The 19,292-nt window shown below is 33.3% G+C and overlaps 1 protein-coding gene and 1 long non-coding RNA gene across 3 annotated transcripts; one reads left to right on the forward strand and one right to left on the reverse strand.

Moving 5' to 3' along the window:
• Nucleotides 1-3,168: 3,168 nt before the first annotated feature.
• LOC106316199 lies at nucleotides 3,169-6,818 on the reverse strand. Of its 2 annotated transcripts, XR_001264765.1 has the most exons (5): nucleotides 5,188-6,814; nucleotides 4,480-4,773; nucleotides 4,236-4,381; nucleotides 3,872-3,974; nucleotides 3,169-3,483 (listed from the first exon to the last, which is right to left on the reverse strand). It is a non-coding gene; the product is annotated as an uncharacterized LOC106316199 (long non-coding RNA). The 2 variants fall into 2 exon arrangements; XR_001264764.1 differs by having other exon boundaries at nucleotides 3,872-4,381; nucleotides 5,188-6,818.
• Nucleotides 6,819-7,116: 298 nt separating this feature from the next.
• On the forward strand, nucleotides 7,117-9,134 carry LOC106316596 (transcription factor bHLH36-like). The gene is made up of 3 exons (XM_013754485.1): nucleotides 7,117-7,577; nucleotides 7,800-8,135; nucleotides 8,811-9,134. Exons 1-3 carry the CDS (start codon nucleotides 7,410-7,412, stop codon nucleotides 8,871-8,873), a joined length of 567 nt encoding a protein of 188 aa, XP_013609939.1. The 5' UTR covers nucleotides 7,117-7,409; the 3' UTR covers nucleotides 8,874-9,134.
• Nucleotides 9,135-19,292: the final 10,158 nt, after the last annotated feature.

Below are 19,292 nucleotides of genomic sequence, written 5' to 3' on the forward strand. Positions count from 1 at the left end.
CATCCCCTTTAAGGACGATCGTAAACTAACATGACCTTAATGTTAACACGAAAGTACCATGGTCTAATCCTTGACATACAATGTCCTTGGCTATCTGAGTGAACACATCCTTCACGCCAAGCCAAACTATTTGAGAAACCATCGCTCCATCACTTAACGGCTAAACGACAATCTACAATTTGTCTAAAAACATCGTGTGAGTATTAAGAGAATAATTATCGTATAGCCCACAGTCGGAAATCATATGATAAATTCTTCATAACGAAACTCAGTCCTAACAACCAAACGGTTAACGGAAAACCTAAACTTGTCGACAATCGAACAAGTTCGATACATTCCAAAATTCACTTTAAACCCGCTATGTTTTACCCATAATACGCGGCATGTAAGGAAAAAATTGTAACAAAGCTCCTAGAGCTCTACGAAACATCATAAAAAATGCACGAAATAGTTCTCAGAAGGCCAAAACTTCACAAAGCACTATGAAGGAAAACGCTTCTTCCCATGTACAAATTTACGCGACCCCTCGGTCCTAATTCCTCGATCGCAAATCAAACTATTAGCATCCGAACAGAAATAACAGTTTTGGCTGCGAACATCCGCAGACAAACCAAAAATGTTTCTCCGACGTAGGGTTAGGACTAAACTCTTGCAACACCGCGAAACATCTTCAAGCCCGCAAACATTTCAACCCCGAAAACGCGGCATGCAAAAGAAAAACCAACTTTCAGTATCGCGAGACGTCGCAGACGCTTGAAGAATAACGTTTTTCGACAAAAATACCTTCCTCGATAAAAACACCTTATTGGAAGACCGAACAGTTATACGCACTAACATCTTCTCAAACACGTATCCTTCGCGAAGAGTCAAAAACGGTAATATCTGCCGATAAGTTTGTTTCTGAACACAACAAACTCTCAACGTCCTAAACATACTAAGCCATCTCGTAGAGATAGCTCTCGAACACCCGACACAAGGGTAATAGCGCTATATAAAAATTCTGACATTTTGGTCAGCACTTTCGAGAGACTAAAAAATTATCCTCAAAGAGTTGCTCGATTCCTACCATACAAGTCACGTAAACCGAGAAAATATCGCGGACTTTAAAGCGTGACAGAATCAAGTCGAAAACGATACGGAAAACGTAAGTCGAAGTAGTCATACTTATCGTTTATATTATCATCGGATGAAAAATGTTACTTAATATAGTTTAATTTCATTTTATTCATTTTAACTTTTCTATTATCTAAGAAAATTATGTATATATATATATATATAACTATCGCACGTCATTGTAAGAAATTTACGAGTACAAATCAAAGTTAAACATTATACATATAACTTAATCGTTTATATCATTAAAATAAAACATAGGTAAAATGTATGATTTAATATTTACAATAGTTTATTAATAGTTTACATGCATCAGAAATAAATATATATATATATATATATATAATGTTTTAAAATTAAAAATTATGTTTTATAAAGTATATAAATATATATTTTTAAGAATATTTATACATATATAAATATACACAAATTTATTGGTTGTTTAAGATCACTCATATTCCATGAGTGCAAAATCAGATTTCTGACTCTTTATCTAGAACTGCGAGGTCTTTGTATAGAAAGCTTTGTTTTATTGGTTGTTCTATTCCGGTCTGATTACCCAGATCACCTCAAGTTTGAGTACTAGAATAATATATATATATATATATATATATATATATATATATATATGCAAATAAATTGCTAAGAAGTAATTATTTTAAAGTCTACAATTTTAACATAAATATTAAAAAATATTATAAATACTTTTATATAAGTCAACTATATTTTAGTTTAAAAAGTATAATAAAAACTAAAATAAATTATTAATACAGATTCATACCGCGTCGTACCCTAATAAACATATTTTAAATTTACTAGGTCCGTGTCCGCCCTACGGGTGGATAATGTGGTGATGTATTTTTCTTTTTAGTTTATATAGATAAGCAATATCATTTGATAAATTTGCCCTAAAGAACTTACAAAGTTTGAACTTGGGAAGTAGGTAGTGATCTTGTTATCTTTTTATTAATGTTTTTTTTTTGATGATTTCCTTTGGCCATAAGCTATATTTACAACGCATCTTTCATGTAAGTTCAATATCTTGACAAAATTTTAGAGGCAAAGAATTTTGAATATATGAAAAGAGAGTGAAAAAGAAATCATACATATTGATCTGAAGGGTTTGTGGTTTTATTTAGAGAAGCAAAAAAATCATAAGAACGCATGCCGGCAATATAACTTTAAAAATAACATTGGGTATGAAACTAACATTAAGCAATCTAAAAAACCTTCAAATTAATACTAAACCTAGCGACCAAGCATTTTTCAAAAAGTTAAAAGTAATACACACGAAGGTATGTTCGCTTGTCGAGTGTAGAAGATCGTACCCATATGGAATACTTCGTAGACATAAAAGGAAAATTTATGATGGTTCGAGTTAGGCGAGTACTTGATTTCAGACCTCTGGAAACATACTTACTTTTCATATGCTTATTTGAAAAAAATACGTGTAAGCTTATTCCTTGTCTTTATTCTCTGCATCAGCAATGTAAAAAAATATACGAGGTTTGATGTTAATGAGAGGGCAAGGGAGAAATCTGAGACAAATTACTTGAGAAATGCCTACTACGTGAAGAGGTTTTAATGTTTATTCTGATATTCTTTCGTAAGGCATCATTACATGTAACTGTGTGTCTAATATATTGTAATGATATATTAAAATAAAATAAATTTGAAAATAGCAAAATGAATATATGGAAGCTACATTGTATGTGAACATAAATATTTTGAGCTACTTATGCGTTTTTCTTTCTCGTGTTGATTGATAAGCAAACGAAATTACAGTATAATCAAGGATATGTTCCACTAAATTAGTTATGATTTTACATATGTTTGAATAAACGTTTCATGTAGACTATGATGCTTAGAAGCAGTCATCGTGGTAGCCCAAATAAATAAAAACTTAACTACCTAGGCCAATCCTATAAACTATTAACGTGAGCTTTTGAAGTAGTAAACTTTTGAAGTAGTAAACTGTAAACTGTAAATAAGTGATGATTAAAACTTCAGAACGAATATCATCGTTCCTAGAACAAAACACTCAACCAAACGGAAAGGTGGAAAGGTAGAGTCATCTAATACCAGTAAAAAAATACATTGGTCTGGATCTATCTTAATTTTTATAATTATTTAAAAGAAATGAAATATAAAAGAAAGAATAATAAGTACGCGAATACGACTGTAAACATTGATGTCCTGACTGTGTAAATTAAGTTGTTAGCTTGGTATTACACACTCTTGTTAATTTATTTTTTATTAGCTTCGCAGATTTTTTGACTCCCAACCAGGTGAGGTACTGAATGATCAATCAATTTTCGTAACAGCACCAGCTTGGCTTCTGCATCATGCACGCAACAGAGAGCTAGCACCCTGTATCCAATTAGCCGGTGGAAACTCATTAGTTACATTATGCATATATATATAACCCAATGAGAGGATAACATTTAAGTGTATGTCACTCCCAAATTTCCACCTCCAGTGGCAGCCTATATCTACAACAGGGGATACTGACATATTCATGATTGCTAAGAAGTTAATGGAAGTAGGTCAAACTAACTTCTAGCGAATTAAAACTAATCGTTCACAGTGATGTTCAAAAACATGACATAAGGAATTGATCCCTGCAAATGAGAAAAACGACAACTCAAGAATGTTCTGGAAGCTATTGGACACACTGCAAATTATTTAAGATCCAAACCTATTAAACACTTATGGAGCAGACAGAGATTTTAATTCACACATGATCGGCACAACTTACATGAATAGGATTTCTATGGAACCGAGATAGAGTCTCTAAACCAAAGTAAGCCAATCATGCACAGAGAGAGTGGGATATATCCCTCTAAGAACTTGTCACTTACCTAAAATCCAATAAACATGTACAATTCTATATCAGAAATGAGTTTTTGCAACCAAAAAGCTACTCTATGATAAAATTTCAAGAGGAAAACAAATCTGAAGCATACACGTGACTCTAAAGCACAGTTCTACTCTGGCTAAGAGCCTAAGAAAGATAAATTAAGTCAAACAAAATTGTACTCATTCACCTGAAAATTAGCAAGTCTTAGTTCATCAGTCACATAGATTTGGTGAAGAGTAGGTTTGAGAAGAGAAATGTTTACCAGCTAGGAAAGGAGACTTTCCCATCACGACTTGCAGACTTAAGAATCATATCGTCTTTTCATTTCACTGATTTGTTCTTCTTTACTACCTTCGACGCGTCGGCTAAGATGTTCCTCTCCGTGACCCTCGCGCATGGAATCTAACTCTGATAAGATAGAGATTACAATTTGGTTAATATACTACACAAGGGAAAGAGCAAGAGGTTAGAGTAAAAGGTATGATTGGATGCGTCACAGTGAGTACCAATGTCGAAAATCATATTTGAGATGAACCACCGAACATATCTAATTCATTGTCGGAGGAGCTATCGTGCAGCGGTAGCAGCCACATTTGGTTTCCCTATCGGGGAGTTCTCCTATACGAAGTTCTGAACCATCTTCACAAAACAAACAAAAACTGGCTCGAACTCCGTCACATCGAGGAATGGTTTCTCGGAGATTGAACAACTAAACCCATTAGTAAACAGCCGATGATGAAATAGACGCTTGAGGGCAGATTGAGCATTGGTTGCATGTTGACTCCGGCTGGATCTTCATCCTGACAGTGACGATGAAAAAGATCTAACTTCTCTTGCTCTTCACCAATCATGATCCAATAAAATTTATAGTTCAAAGTAGCTTAGACGCACGACTTAAAAATGAAAACAGACTGACAATCGTTTCATATAGTTACGTTGGATAGAAAGGAGAAGCTAAATTATTACGTTTGTTAGGAAGGCAGTCTCTGCAAAACAAACAAAATAGACCTAGAGAAAAAGACGTAATACCTTTTTCAATTCGATTGCTTGGAAAATTATTCTGATAAAGAAGTTCTGATTAATATAGGATCATGCTTGGCCAAAAAAAAGGAGAGATTTATTGAAAATACGTTTCGCAGAGCAAGAAAGAGGAATCGTTTGAGTTATCACACAGAAAAATACAGCAATCAAATTGAAATTGTTTTAATGTTTACCTAAATGACATGGCTGATTTGAGAAATGTAATTGGTTGATTTTTCAATGAGGGGCTCTAACCCAATAAGGTTTCACCTTTAGCAATGTTTCTTGCCTCCCAGAAATGGACTAACTGAAATTGAAGCTCTAACTTAGCTGGTTCTGGTCGAGACTGTAGAGACGTCGTTGAAATAGAAGGCGAATGGGCATGGATGTAGCTTCTTCAGAGTAGGTTTTGATTTGGATGGATTAAGGTTTAGTCATAGAAATTTATATAGGAGAAGGATCAAGTGGAAGGGGAAAGGAACATTCAAGAATGGTTTTAAGATAATCATTGATTATGAAGGTTACACAAAAAAAGTCCGTGAAGGATAAGAAAGAGACTTTTTCTCTCTCTTTATTTCTCTCTCGCCTCTCACCAGAAAAGCTCAAATTGGCCGCAGCTCTCCTCCGGCGACTGCCGTGTCCTTTCGAGGCGGTCGCCGGTGGTCCCCACTGTGTTTCTTTTTCCTTTTCCGCTTCTCTGTTCATCTCTGTGGTCTTTTCTTTCTCTTTGCGGCTAGGGTTGGGTTTGGTCTGAGGTGTCTCCGTTTCAGATCTGGCGGTTCCTGGTGCAGATCCGGTCTGTGCGTGGTGGATTTTGGAGGGCTTGAGGACGGTCTCCGCTCCCCTCGTGTTTTATCTGGTTTGTCGTGGGATCTTTGTTCGGAGACTTTTTCCTTTCTCTGACTAGATCTCTTCGAGACGGTGGCGCGTGAGACGTGGGATAAGTTCACTTGGTCTCGCTGGCGGTGGAGCGTGGTTGTTGGCTTCGCTGTGGTGGGTTTCCTGTGGGCTTGGCGTTTGTGGATCTGTGGATCTCAAGCTTCTCTACTCCTCTTTGTGTTCTCTGGTGGTCTCTAGAGAAAGCGCGTGGTGAGATCGGGGGTTGGTCGTCGTCCTTCCTTTCCGGTTCTCTCTTGTGGCGACGCGTGGTGGTGACGTCTCCCTCGTTTGTCGAGATCCTCTCGGCGTGTGTGGTTCTTGGGTCTCCCCGAAGTTGGAGTTGGTTCCATGGTGTGGCGCTCCTTGTCATCGGTTCTCTATTCTTTCGTCACCTTTTAGCGGTTGTGTTTCTATGAAAGCGGCTTGAGTCCGTGGAGAGTGGAAAGGTGTTAGCTTTGCTCATGATTTTCTTCTTGCTAGTTCGATGGTTACAACTCCGGAGGAGGTGTGCCTGACCTGTCTCATTGCTCTATATGGGTGGTGGGTTAAAAGGGTGTATACGGTCCCGGGTCTGAGAGGATGGAGGCAGCAATCTCCGGACTCTTATCCCGAACGACGGCATCGCCGGTTGTGGACTCCTTCTCGTGCTGCCGGTGGTGTGATATTGGATGGGCTTGCGGATGCGAGACGTTTGATTCTTTGTGTAGGTGTTGATCTGAGGGCTTCTTGGAAGCTGTAGGACCCGGTGCTTCAAGGTATGAGGGCGCCTTTCTCTCCGGCTCGCGGCAACTGGGAGCTCGATCCGCTCATGTCTCTGCAAAGGTCCGTCACTGCAGCGTTAATGTCGGTCTCTTTCTGGATCCCGTCTTCTTTTCTTAAAGTTCATCTGCTTTAGGTGCTCTATTTAGTTTCAATTTATGCATCTCTGCTACTCTGTTTCTGTGTTATTCTGTAAAAAAACAAAAACCTTGGTATAATAATTTTAACATTTTACCAAAAAGAAAAAAAAGAGGTTACACAGAAAAATTTTAGACATTGGAGAAGATGAAGCGGAAGAGTAAGAGGAGAAGATACTCTCGAAAGCGTGAAAACTAAACAGGTTCTCTACATGAGCTGTTGTGAGCCGATTGATATAATTTTAATAAAGCCCGTACGAAAATCTGCTCGATTTTAATTATGGTGACGTGTCAAAAACAGACTTTCCTGATTGGATGATTTTTCCATCTCACGTGGACGGCTTATACGAGGCTCTTATTCTCCTTTTAATACTTTTTTGATTTCCTGATACGTCTAACTAACGCATCTTCTTCTCCAATTAAATAGTATTATCAAACAACATTTTCTTTAATTATTTTGCTCAATCCTCAAGACCACAATAATTTTCAACTTTACAACAAAGCTCTGACCTTGTTCTTCCAAAGTGTAATCGAATGCCATATCACAAAATCCCAGGAGATCAGATCTTGCCGTTTCAGAATCATCAAAAGACAATCTCTTAAAGCAATATTCTATCAATTAGGACCACCAAAGCTATTAGATGGACGATTGTCGGGAGAGGAGAAGACGGTGTACGAAACTGAGAGTAAGTACTGATAATAACGACATGGAGAAGATGATGCATAGAGAAATCGAGAGACAAAGAAGACAAGAAATGGCTTCTCTTTATGCTTCCCTTCGTTCCCTTCTCCCTCATCACTTCATTCAGGTCACTACCCAGTTCTTATAACCCTAATCCTGATTTTTATTCTTTATTATTACCTTAGATCTGTACGTAGTCTTTGTCATTTGACTTGGTCTTCCATGTAAGAAAATGAAAAGAGATCATCGCAAGTGTTTTGACTTTGTGCTTTTGACTTCACTATAGTGATTTTCTTAAGAGATTCCTAATACTAGATCTATTAATTTCTTGGTTTCTTTTTTTGCTTAGAGTAAGCGTTCCACATCTGATCAAGTGAATGAGGCTGCGAACTACATAACGTATCTGCATAAGAAGATCAAGGAGCTGAGTTCGAAGAGAGATGAGCTCATGTTACTCTCTAGAGGAAGCTTCTCTGATGATTCTAAGGATGAGATGAAGATGATGAATCATGTGGTGGTTCGTCACTGTTTGGCGGGTCTGGAAATAGTATTTAGCAGCCGCTGCTGTGGTGGCCAACCACGGCTTTCTAGTGTTCTTCAAGTACTTAGTGAAAATGGTCTCTGCCTTCTTAACGCCATCTACTCTATTGTTGATGACAGGGTTATTTACACCATACAAGCTGAGGTAAACTTATCTTACTCTAGTCTTACTTAATCCAGCTACGTTCATTTGTGTTTGCATTTGTATGTTACGATAGAAAAAAATTTAGTGAACATTTTTAGGTTATACCGAATATTTTTACTATACAAAGTGAATTGTATCCATTCCGTTCATGTTTGGTTTTCTTGTTTACAGTTTATAAAAAAAAGATGATCAAATTAAACACTAAATTTTGTGATTTATTTAAACATTTTAGCTCAATTTTATAACAAGTTGTGTTGAGTTCATCATAGTAATTACTAACATGCGAAAACACGAGCTAGGCCCTAGTACGTATGTATCCAGATTGGAAGCCATCAATCAGACTGTAAACGTTATAAGAAAAAAAAAAAAAATATATATATATATATATATATCTCGCCTTCTTCTTGAGCATCAAATATATGAAAAGAAGAAATGATAACTACTATATATGTTCATATTTGTTTTGTGTGTGTGTATAGTAAAATACCCAGTTATAAATGACAAATCAAACTTCAATTTTGTTTTATTTTGTATTTGGGCCATCCTCAAAGGAAATGTCTTCATGCCATGTTTTTAAATGGAATATAATTCTCATATCTTCGTATGTATTACTGTTGTATACTGCATAAAATTATTAATATGTTTGAGAGTGCATATGGCTTGTTTTCTTTGCAGGTCAACGATATGACTTTGATAGACTTCAGAAAACTTGAAGAGAGCTTAATCAGAATGAAGTAATAAAATGGTTGTTGAGTATATTTATAATTTGGTAATGTTTGTTTGTCCATGTGTCATCTTCATTGAGATGCCATTTATAAGATCTGTCCAAATGATTCATCTAAATGTTATCCGGCACTGTTCGTTTCTCCATCAAGATGATTCATCTAGATGGATCATCGAAATGAACTTCTGTTTTTCTGTTCGTTTCTATTTTTATCTAGATGAATTTGGTAAACAAATGACTTATATATCTTTTTTTATTTAATCATATTTTAGCTTTGTTTACCTGTGTTAATTTTTATTAATTATCTAAAATGTAATTATTTTAAATATGGTTTTGGCAGGAGATATAATTTTGTTTTTTTTAAGGAAAATTAATTTTTGTGATTTTAGTGAGAAACTATGATTTTTGAGGTTTTAGCGAGGAAGTGTTATCTTGTGGTTTTGGTGGAAAATGTACTTTTTGCGCTTTGGCGAGAAAGTGTGTTTTTCCGGTTTTTGCGTAAAAATCATTTTTTCCGTTTCAGCTAGAATTTTTTTTTTTGAGTGGGTATAGCGGGAAAATGGGTTCTTTGGTTTTGGCGGGAAGTGCTTTTTCGTGGTTTTGACGGGAAAAAGTTTATGTGGTTTTGGCGAGAAATGCGTTTTTGCGGTTTTGGTGCAAAATACATTTTTGCGGTTTTGGCGAGAAAATTTAATTTTTTGGTTTTAGCGAGAAAAAACCGTTTTTGCTTTCTTGGCGACAAAAAATACATTTTTTGGTTTTGGTGGGAAACTTTATTTTGCGGTTTTGACGGGAATGTGCATTTTCGTGCGGGAAGTTCACTTTTTGGATTTTGCGAAAAATGCGTTTTTGCGATTTTAGTGGAAAATGCATTTTTGTGGTTTTGGCGGAGAAATGTTTTTTTACGTTTTGGTGGAAAATATGTATTTGTGGTTTTGACATAAAAATGTATTTTTTTGTTTTGGCGAAAAATATTTTTTTGCAATTTTGGAGAAAACATATAATTTTTAAAGTTTCTTGAGAATCTATATCATAATCATTTGTTTGTCTAAACTTGAATATAAATATTTATTAGAATAAGGCTAAATTTGTCATTTGTTATTTTGGAAAGGTTCATCTCTCATTATATTCACCAATTAAACTCATCTGGATAAACCATTTGGATGAGTCTCATTTTTAGGCTACAATTTTAACTCATCTGAATTGATCATTTGGATGATGCTCATTTTAACACTAAACGAACATCAATTCTCATCTTTATCCATGGACAAACGAACAAGCCTCTCTTAAATTTTCAAGGAAGACTTAAATAAGTACGTAATTTATGTGTAATTGTATTACTGGATTGTGTTCGCTTCACATTTATCTGTATGTATTATTATTCCACATAGGTTGGATCTGATTAGCTAGTTTAGTTGTTTTTTGGATTGGCAAATCCTTTTTTCAGTAAGCGAGGCTAGTATTTTATCTGATATATTTCAATTCTATCACTAGAAATTATTTGATATGTTCAAATTTAAATAACGTGATAGTTTAACTTTCTAATATGCAACGCTCTAAGGGTAGCAGATGGACTAGTTGATCTTATACATGGCTGTAAGCGTACTAATGAGTTTCAGAGCTTGAAGCGGTTGTGATTCCTTTTGTTCTTTGTTTTCCATAGCTCACATATCACTGATTGGCATATGCCACATCATAACCCATTAGTTTCATAACAATGAAGAAGACATTGAAGAATTGCAGTACAGAATTATGTGTCTATGTGGACTTTCGATCACTTCGTGCAAGATTGTATGTCCTTGTATTTTGAGTCTGGGGCACATGTGTGATGCCGAATGTGCTGAAACGATCATTGCATCTTCAAAATTTCTTCATATATATGCACATAACATTACTTGAAATCATCTTCACCAATTCAAACAATTTGCCAAAAAATTTACGTGTAGTTGTCGGAAAGTTATCCTCCATTCTATTTCCCAAATGTGAGCTTCAAATTCTGAATGCAAATGTGTGAGGGTAGATCATGTATTCCTTACCCCCTTCAAAACCTCCAAACCTTCGAGCATGATGTACCATCCTTGTCATGAAAACTGTCCATTTTCTTTCCATGACCCATCCGTAAACACTAGATTCTAAATTTTTGTACTCGTGTTTTCTCCTCCACATGTCATGTGATTGTATTTTTCTCTGGAATGCCCCTATATGTTCTTCATTCCATAATGTTGATTTTGTCTGTACTAATTACTTTGTGTCTCAGGGATTTATGTCGACGTTGTTATCTAGTTTAAATTTATACCCTCCCAAATATACCATAAATTCATGCAAAATGTTGATCATCCAAGTGTGATGAAATGCTCCAAAATAGTCATATTACTGAAAGAACGAAAGCGAATGAATCTGTCCGAATTTGTTGGAATTTTTTGACAAAGCTCATACTTGTGTTCGCTGATGGACATTTGAAAAGGACATGATTAGTTTTTTCCTCATCTACTCCACCTCGTGCACACTGTGTGTTGCCATTTATCTTCTCGATTTTAAGGTTTTTATTCATTGCTAAAAATCTGAGGTGATTTGCCTTAAGAAATATTTTAATTTTAGTATACATCTAATATTCCAAAAGAAGGCATGTAAAGATTTGACAACTGGACGATAAAACGGATCATTTTTAAATTGATCTGGTACATATGCTCAATGTGATAATGAGACTTGACCGTATACTTTCTTGATTTTATGAAATACTATCCATCTTCATATGATGTAAGGAATTTGTATAGTGATATGGTCTTGATGATTTTCACATCCGAAGGTTCAAAACGCTATCTAACGATACGATAGCGGTTTATGAAGCGTTGTATCATCGCCCGTCATAGTAGGTCAAGCATTTTAGATATCATTTTTTTGCACTGCTATCTTTATGTTATATACGATAACGTTTTTCTGTATGCAATTAAATATTTTTTAATAGCGTTTCTTTTTTGTTATTATTTATATTATTAAAAATTAAAAAATATATATATAAATAAAAATTTGGAAAATTATATATCAAAATTGCAATTGATATATCAAATTGATTTATAAATTAAAATTAATTTATTTATTAAAATTGAATTACAAAAAAACTAACCCAAATTAAAAAAATAAACTAAACCCAAATTAAAAAAAGAAACTAAACCAAAAAAAACTAGATCCAAACTTCCCAGCCGCATCGTATTGTCTTCTCCGTCAAAGCCGCAGGGTGAGCAGCGGCAGCAGCAGCGTCGGAGAGAATGAGCGGAGACGCAGGAGGGAGAAGCTCGGGATCTGCCAACACTGTCTTCCTCTTCCTCTGTCTTCTCCGTCTCAGCGGAGAGAAGCTCGGGCCACCGCCGTCAGCCTTTTCCTCTGTCTCCTCTGGTGGTCTGCCTTGCCACTAGCGCTGCTACACGTTCTCCTTCATCTTCCACCTTGCCACAGGCGCTGCACCGGCGCTGCTCCGCCATCTCTGTTTGTCACTTGCCATCTCTGAATCTCTTGAAGAGAAAGGATCTAGAGAGATTGGATCTGTTTCTCTGGAAGAGAAAGGATCTGGAGAGATTGGATCTGCAGGGGAAGCGTCAGCAGCACACAGATGCTGATACCGTCAGAAACGTTGGTTTGTGTGGCTGTCTAGGGTTCTTTGCGACTCTTGGTATGTTCGCTGTTGTGAATGGCAAAGCTACGGGGAGGATGAACCAGAGAATAAGACTGGAGTGGAGACTTGACTCTCTAGGGAAGGAGAAGAGAAGACTCTGTTAATCGTAAGAAAAGAGTTGATAAAAAAAAAGTATCGTAAGAGAGAAGTTTGATCTTAGGCCACAAGATCAAAAACAATCGATGGCCACAAATTGTAATCCTTATTTTGATAGTTTGACCAATAAGGAGGAATGACGAGGATTGACTAAAATTGATTTGTAACCATTAGATTAAAAGCAATCAATGGTTGAAAATTAATCATCAAAAACTGTTTTTATTTAATAGTTATTTTAGGAATTATAATTTTATCTTTATCTGATTTTACTTATATAAAACTAAATTATCATTTACATTTATAAAGTTAATGATATATAACATTAACAAAGCGACTATATTTCATTTTATATTAAAAATTCATAAAAATGCATTTTATAAAGTACATATGTAAATAAATTTAATATTTATATATATTTAGTGTAAAGTACATATGTAAATAAATTTAATATTTTTATGACTTATAATTTAAAATTCGATTCATAAAATTTGATTTTTTTTAATTTAAAGTCTAAATTTAAAGTTTGGAATTTAGAATAAGGGTTTAAAGTATAGGGTTTGAGGGTTAGAGTTTTGTGGGTATTGATTTAAGATTTGAGATCAGTTCTTGAAAAAGATTAATTTTTGAGTTGATATTTAAAATTCGAAGTTAAATTTAAGTTTTGGTGTTAAAATATTTGAGTTCAGATTTGTTGTTAGAGTTCAGGGTTTAAAAACTTGTTTAGGGTTTAGAGATTTAAAAAGGCAAACATAACGTTTTGTTATGTTTTGCTATTAAACAATAAGCTATCGTAACGTTTCGTTATGTTTTGCTATTAAACCATAAGCTATTATTAGCCTTTTTAAATATACCACTCTATCGTAGCGTTTCCGAATATACAAACGCTATGTTAAAACTAGAGATATGTCAACCATAGCACAATCGAAAAAAACGCTATGTTGTCCTGCTATTAAAACCCAATTTTTTTGTAGTGAAAGCATGGATCACTAGAGTTTTGCCTTACATTCTTGCTGGGTCAATGAGCTGATTACGTAAGAGTAGGATAAAAGATGTGTGATTTTTTTTTTTACTGGTCTCCGACGATTGGATGGGATCCAGAGTTATTCCATACTGAAATAGATGATCTTCTTTTCACCCTTTGATTAGTCATTTGTTAACCAGAAACTAGCTGATACAATATTACGCAATTGTATGACGACGAGTATAATCTTATTGGTTCTAGAGAATTCGTATTTTGTAATACATTTGTTTGAAAACTCGAGCAAATAATGAATTGATTTCTCAAATAATCTCCAAAATTGTTTTCTAGTATAGGTGTATTAAGTTCTGTCAAAGCTATGAAACCTAGTCTTCACTCTTCTTTAGTTTTACATAGCTTTTCCATTTCTCTTTAAGCTCCACCAGAATTGAGATACTATGCTTGTTAATTTTGTCATCACACGGAAAGCCGAAAACAAGACATATGATTCGGTAACGCCGTTGCAACTGATTTGATAAATACCTATTTACCTCCTTTTTGTTAGGAAATTAATCGTTCATCCATTTACTTGACCAAGAAATCTTTCCTGTAAAAAACCAAAAATTTGCATTTTTGATCCCCCAAATTTTATGGGATCCCCCAAATTTTATGGGATCCCTAGTTATCTGCCAATTTCTCCAACTGTTGGACTCTCTATTATGTCATGCATTTCTTTATGAGTAGCCCCATGAATCATGTGCCAGAATGGTAGAGCAGATTTGATAAAATTAGTTTATTGATCAGACACCGATTCATACTTCTTTAATTTTTCTTAGAATAGTCTCACATTCCTATTTCTTTGCTTTGCAGAAAAAGATGTCCTATGCAAATAGTATATGACATATCGAGGGGCACCCTCTTGCCACCTTAAAACCTGTTAATCTTTTTTGCTCTTTCTGCTTTCCGTATATTTGAGATCATTATTTATATACATAATAAAATTTTAGAATGATGAGGGATCTGCTTGTCTTATTCCCCTATGTGGGTTGGTGTTTCCTTAAATTTGCCAATGCGTTCGTTCTATCATCCACAAAATCTATTGCAGTGCAAACTCCATCGTTTCAAAGAATGTCTGAATGAACGCTCTTTCAATCATATCATAAGCATTACCCATGTCTGTTTTTACTGTCATATATTGATTCTGACGTGAATTATTTTTCCTTAGCCCTGGCACATTTAATGTGCTATCAATATATTATCTGAAATCAACCGTCCTGCCAAAAATGATGATTGGGTTCCCGATATTAACATCAGTAGACAGTGCTTAAGTATTTGGCACATAACCTTTCAAATATTCTTGTATCACACATTAAAAAGACTAATCGGTCTTAATTTTGTCATCTTAGTTGGTCATTTCGTTTTAGGGATCAATCAAATATTTTTTTGTGTTCAACCTAGCTTCTATCTTTTATATATGCATGAATGTATTTACTAATTCAATAGAGTATGCCTTTATGTGCCAAAAATGTTGAAAAATAAAGCTGCCATCCCAGTGCTTTTTCTTTGTGCATCATGAATAATGTCCTTTGAATTTCTTCATGTTTCACTGCCGCTGTAAGTTGACAATTCATTTGATCGATTTAGTTGATAGTATTTCTTGTAAGCAAGCCTCAAAAATTTTAGGACTAGAAAGGTGAATAAGTCTTTAATGTAGCTGAATCATAAATAAACATGAATATTACTAACCTCACAATTATAAACAATTAAATTATAAATTTTATCTAATAACCCGAATATTGACAAATACAGGTGAATTAACAAGAAAATTGTAAACATTCATTTTAAACTTGGAGAAATGAAATTTTATTGAAATTAAACGAACAAAGGTTCTTGAGAAGTCTTGTCATAGCTGACTTCTTGAGAAGTCTCACGTTTAGGTTATTTTGCAATTTTAAATTTACACAAAAACAAAAATATACTTTATATTGTTTGGAATTAAAACTTATACAACTAAAATATAACAAAATTATATAATCATGATCATAATGATTTTGAATTTATATTTTATTTGGTTTTGACACACACAACAAAGAAATATATCAAAAATTTAATGATATCTTACTTTTTAGAGAGACAAATAAACGATGAAAAATACAATTTTAAGCTAAATAATAAGTAGACAGTTACATTAAGTTGAATCTATAGTTTTATTCAAAAAATAGGAAAACTTCAAAATATGTCCTCATATCTAAAAACAATAAATATTCAAAACATTAAAAATTGGTTCAAAACAGAAAACAAATTCAAAATAGAACCTTTTTATGTTTAAATAATAAACAAAACAATCACATGAAGTTGAATCTATAGTTTTATTCGAATTTAACACACAAAACACACAAAAATGTATACCCAAAGTTGATATATTTACATTTTTAAGAGTGGAAGATGAAAATCATGGAATGAAAAACCTGTAAAAAACAAGATAATGTGGTGAGAAAAACATGAGATAAAGATTAGAAACTGATATAAGTTTGATGTCTTCAAATTCAAATAAATTAGAGAGGGGTTAGACAGTTTTAGAGTGGGAAAGAGAGAGAATGTGCAAATTTTATTTATATAAGGAAACAAAATTTCAATTAAGTTAAAAAGTTTGAAGTAGAAGACTTCTCATGAAGTCTACTAGTGTATTACAATTTATTAGGCTTCTCAAGAAGTTTGCTATTGCATTACCGTTTAGTAGACTTTCAGAAGTCTCCTAGCCTTAAACTTATCCTACGTTCTAAAAGATTTTTAAAGAAGGTTGCTAGTACATAACTTCTTGGTAAGAAGTCTTCTACCCCTAAACCCTAAATCAAATATTTTAAGTAGATAACAATACACACCTTTTAAACACAAAATCTACTTATAAAATGTTTAATATATACAACACTAAACATTTATATGTCAAATTTTAGTTTAAAAAAATTATTTAAGATTTTAAAATTTAATCCTAAGAATACAGACATTGCTTGAACATATGCTACCAAACTCTTACTAATGTACAATCGTGACTTACAATATATATTCACTCATCTATGTGGGAAAAATAATAATTTTGTTAAGTTTAAATTTATATGATTTAGAATAATTATATTTACATGGTTTCCATTTGTTTCCATCGAAATATTTTTCTTAATTTTATAAATCTAATTTATTAATTTAGGGTCCTACTTTATTATATCTACCATACAAAAGTCTATGCTAGACCATTAATTAGAAATTTAACTAAATATCTTAAATTTACTCACATATGATATTTTCCTAACATAAAAATAAACAATATACATCAAAAGAATAACTTTCCTAAGAAAAGCCAAATATATATCCATTATGCTATTATTTTTTATTGTTTATCATATTTAATCTAGACCAATTTATATATATATTTCAGTAGTTAATTTTAAAATTAATAGTATATCCCAATTATTTTTGAAATTATCATATTAACTTTTTTATAAAAAAAATAATAATATTTATTGGTTGTAAAAAATTATGTTTGATTTCTGTAGTAAAAATAAAAACACCAAAATGAAATATAGTATATTAAATAAAATAATATTTTAAAAGTATAATATTAAACCATTTAATTTGGTCACATACAAACATTTCGAGAATAAAAAACTTTTATGAAAAACATGATAAATTTTGTAAAAATTTATATAAAACTAATGTTTAAAATTAAACTATTAATACAATGTTGCATTTTTAAATAAATAAATAAGTAATTAATATATGGTTAGTACAATTTCATCAAAAACAAATTTCAACAAATATAAAAATTTCAAAATAATACTATATACTTAAAAATTGATATTAGATATTTATATATATTTTAACTTATTTTATAGTTTAAATATTATTTTAAAAATAGAAATATATTTGCACGTACGCGCGGGTTCAAATCTAGTTAATTTTAAGATTAAATACATGTGTATACTTCTCGATAAGTCTTCGGGATAAGTTGATTCTCGAGAAGTCTTCTCAGGATAAGTTGACTTCTCGATAAGTCTTCTCAGGATAAGTTGACTTCTTGATATGAGTAGATGATACAATAAAATTGTGTATTTACTACTGCAAGCTAACAGTGTAGAAGTAGTATTTGAGATTCAATTACAGATGGCCAGTTTACACTTTATCTTTATGGGATCAATATTAAGCTAAAACAATATGAGGGGTTTTAAAGGTTGAGAAATCGTAAGAACAAGTAACAGATTGGTCTGGTGTTTTCAATTGATTAAAGAGCTAGTCTAGGGTGTTAGGGTGTCAAACGATCATTAGCCAAACATCTATTCAAGGTTTTATTAAGCGCGAGTCTAGAACTCAAATTACACAAGTAGATCGATCCACTTTCGTGGTATCTCTCCTTTCATCAATCAGTCTTAATACCCAAACTCTCGTTTGGATTAAAACATGAAGACAAACAATAAGCACAAATTTGATTAGTTCACAAATTGCCCTAACATCTACTTTCGCTGGTTAGGGACAAGATGCTCATTCATGTTGTTTCTAGCAACCTAAGCACTTTTGATGATTAGATTAAACCTAGGTTCAACCAATAAATAGCTAGTTTAATGCAGGCAGTAAGCATAACCATGAATGGAGACAATCAACAATGAACCTTATTTGTGTTTAGCTCATTGATCTAAACACCCTAACCCCCTAGACAAAGCAAGCAGATTACTCAGCCATGGACAGAGAAAACATAGAGATAACATATGAAGAAAATATGTCTGAATCAATAATAAAAAGCAAAGAGGGTTTAGAAATCTTCTCTAAAGGATGTAGAGATTCTTCTCCCTTAACAAGAGTACAAGTTTTTCTCTCTCCCAAAATCTCTCTAAAAGTAACGTAGAATGTCTAGAATAATAAGAAAAGATAGATATGCAGGTTTATGGCAGCCTGGGAGTAAAAAGAGGGAACCCTAGGTAAAATCCCGAAATATTAGAAGTTTCCTTAAAAATCTCTGCCGCTGGAGCAGACACTCGGGTTGCTCCGCTCGATCTGGAATAGTCATTTCAGACTGTTCTGCGTGAAAATCACAAAATTGCAGTGTTTTCTGCCTCTTTTGCTCCAACGGGTTCATCTCCTACCCAATGCAACTCCAGACCAGTAATGACTCGAAAGGACGAGAAAGACTCAATAAAGACTCAAAAACACTTTAGAAAACTTTGTTAGAATGTATCGAAAACACAACATATCAGTAGACTTCTCGGAAAATCTTATAGGAGAAGACTTTATTGTTTAGAGAAGATTTTCCAAGGCTATAACCGTAAAAGTGTTTACAGGTTTTTTTTGTTTATAAGGGGATAATTGTAATTTGACTACCGTTTTAAGTTCTTTTTGCATTTGCTTGAATTTGAGCTAGTTACATTCGAATTTAGGTTTCTGGTTATTTTTGGCAAATCTCTCTACATAATATTTCTAGTTTACATTATATTATTTAAATTAACAATTTTGATTTAATTTTTAGCATATTTTGTATTCTATGTATCAGTAATAATATATATGTACATATATATATATATATATGTGAATATTTAATCGCAATATATTTATAGAGATTAAAGTGATACAAAAATTAATATTAGTAGAAATATTTGTAAATTACACAATCGCAAATATCAAAATGGAAAGTCAATAGTGTTTTGAGATTTTGAATAGTAAAAGTTC

The sequence above is a fragment of the Brassica oleracea genome, chromosome C9, assembly GCF_000695525.1.
Source record: "Brassica oleracea var. oleracea cultivar TO1000 chromosome C9, BOL, whole genome shotgun sequence".
Lineage (NCBI taxonomy): Eukaryota > Viridiplantae > Streptophyta > Magnoliopsida > Brassicales > Brassicaceae > Brassica > Brassica oleracea.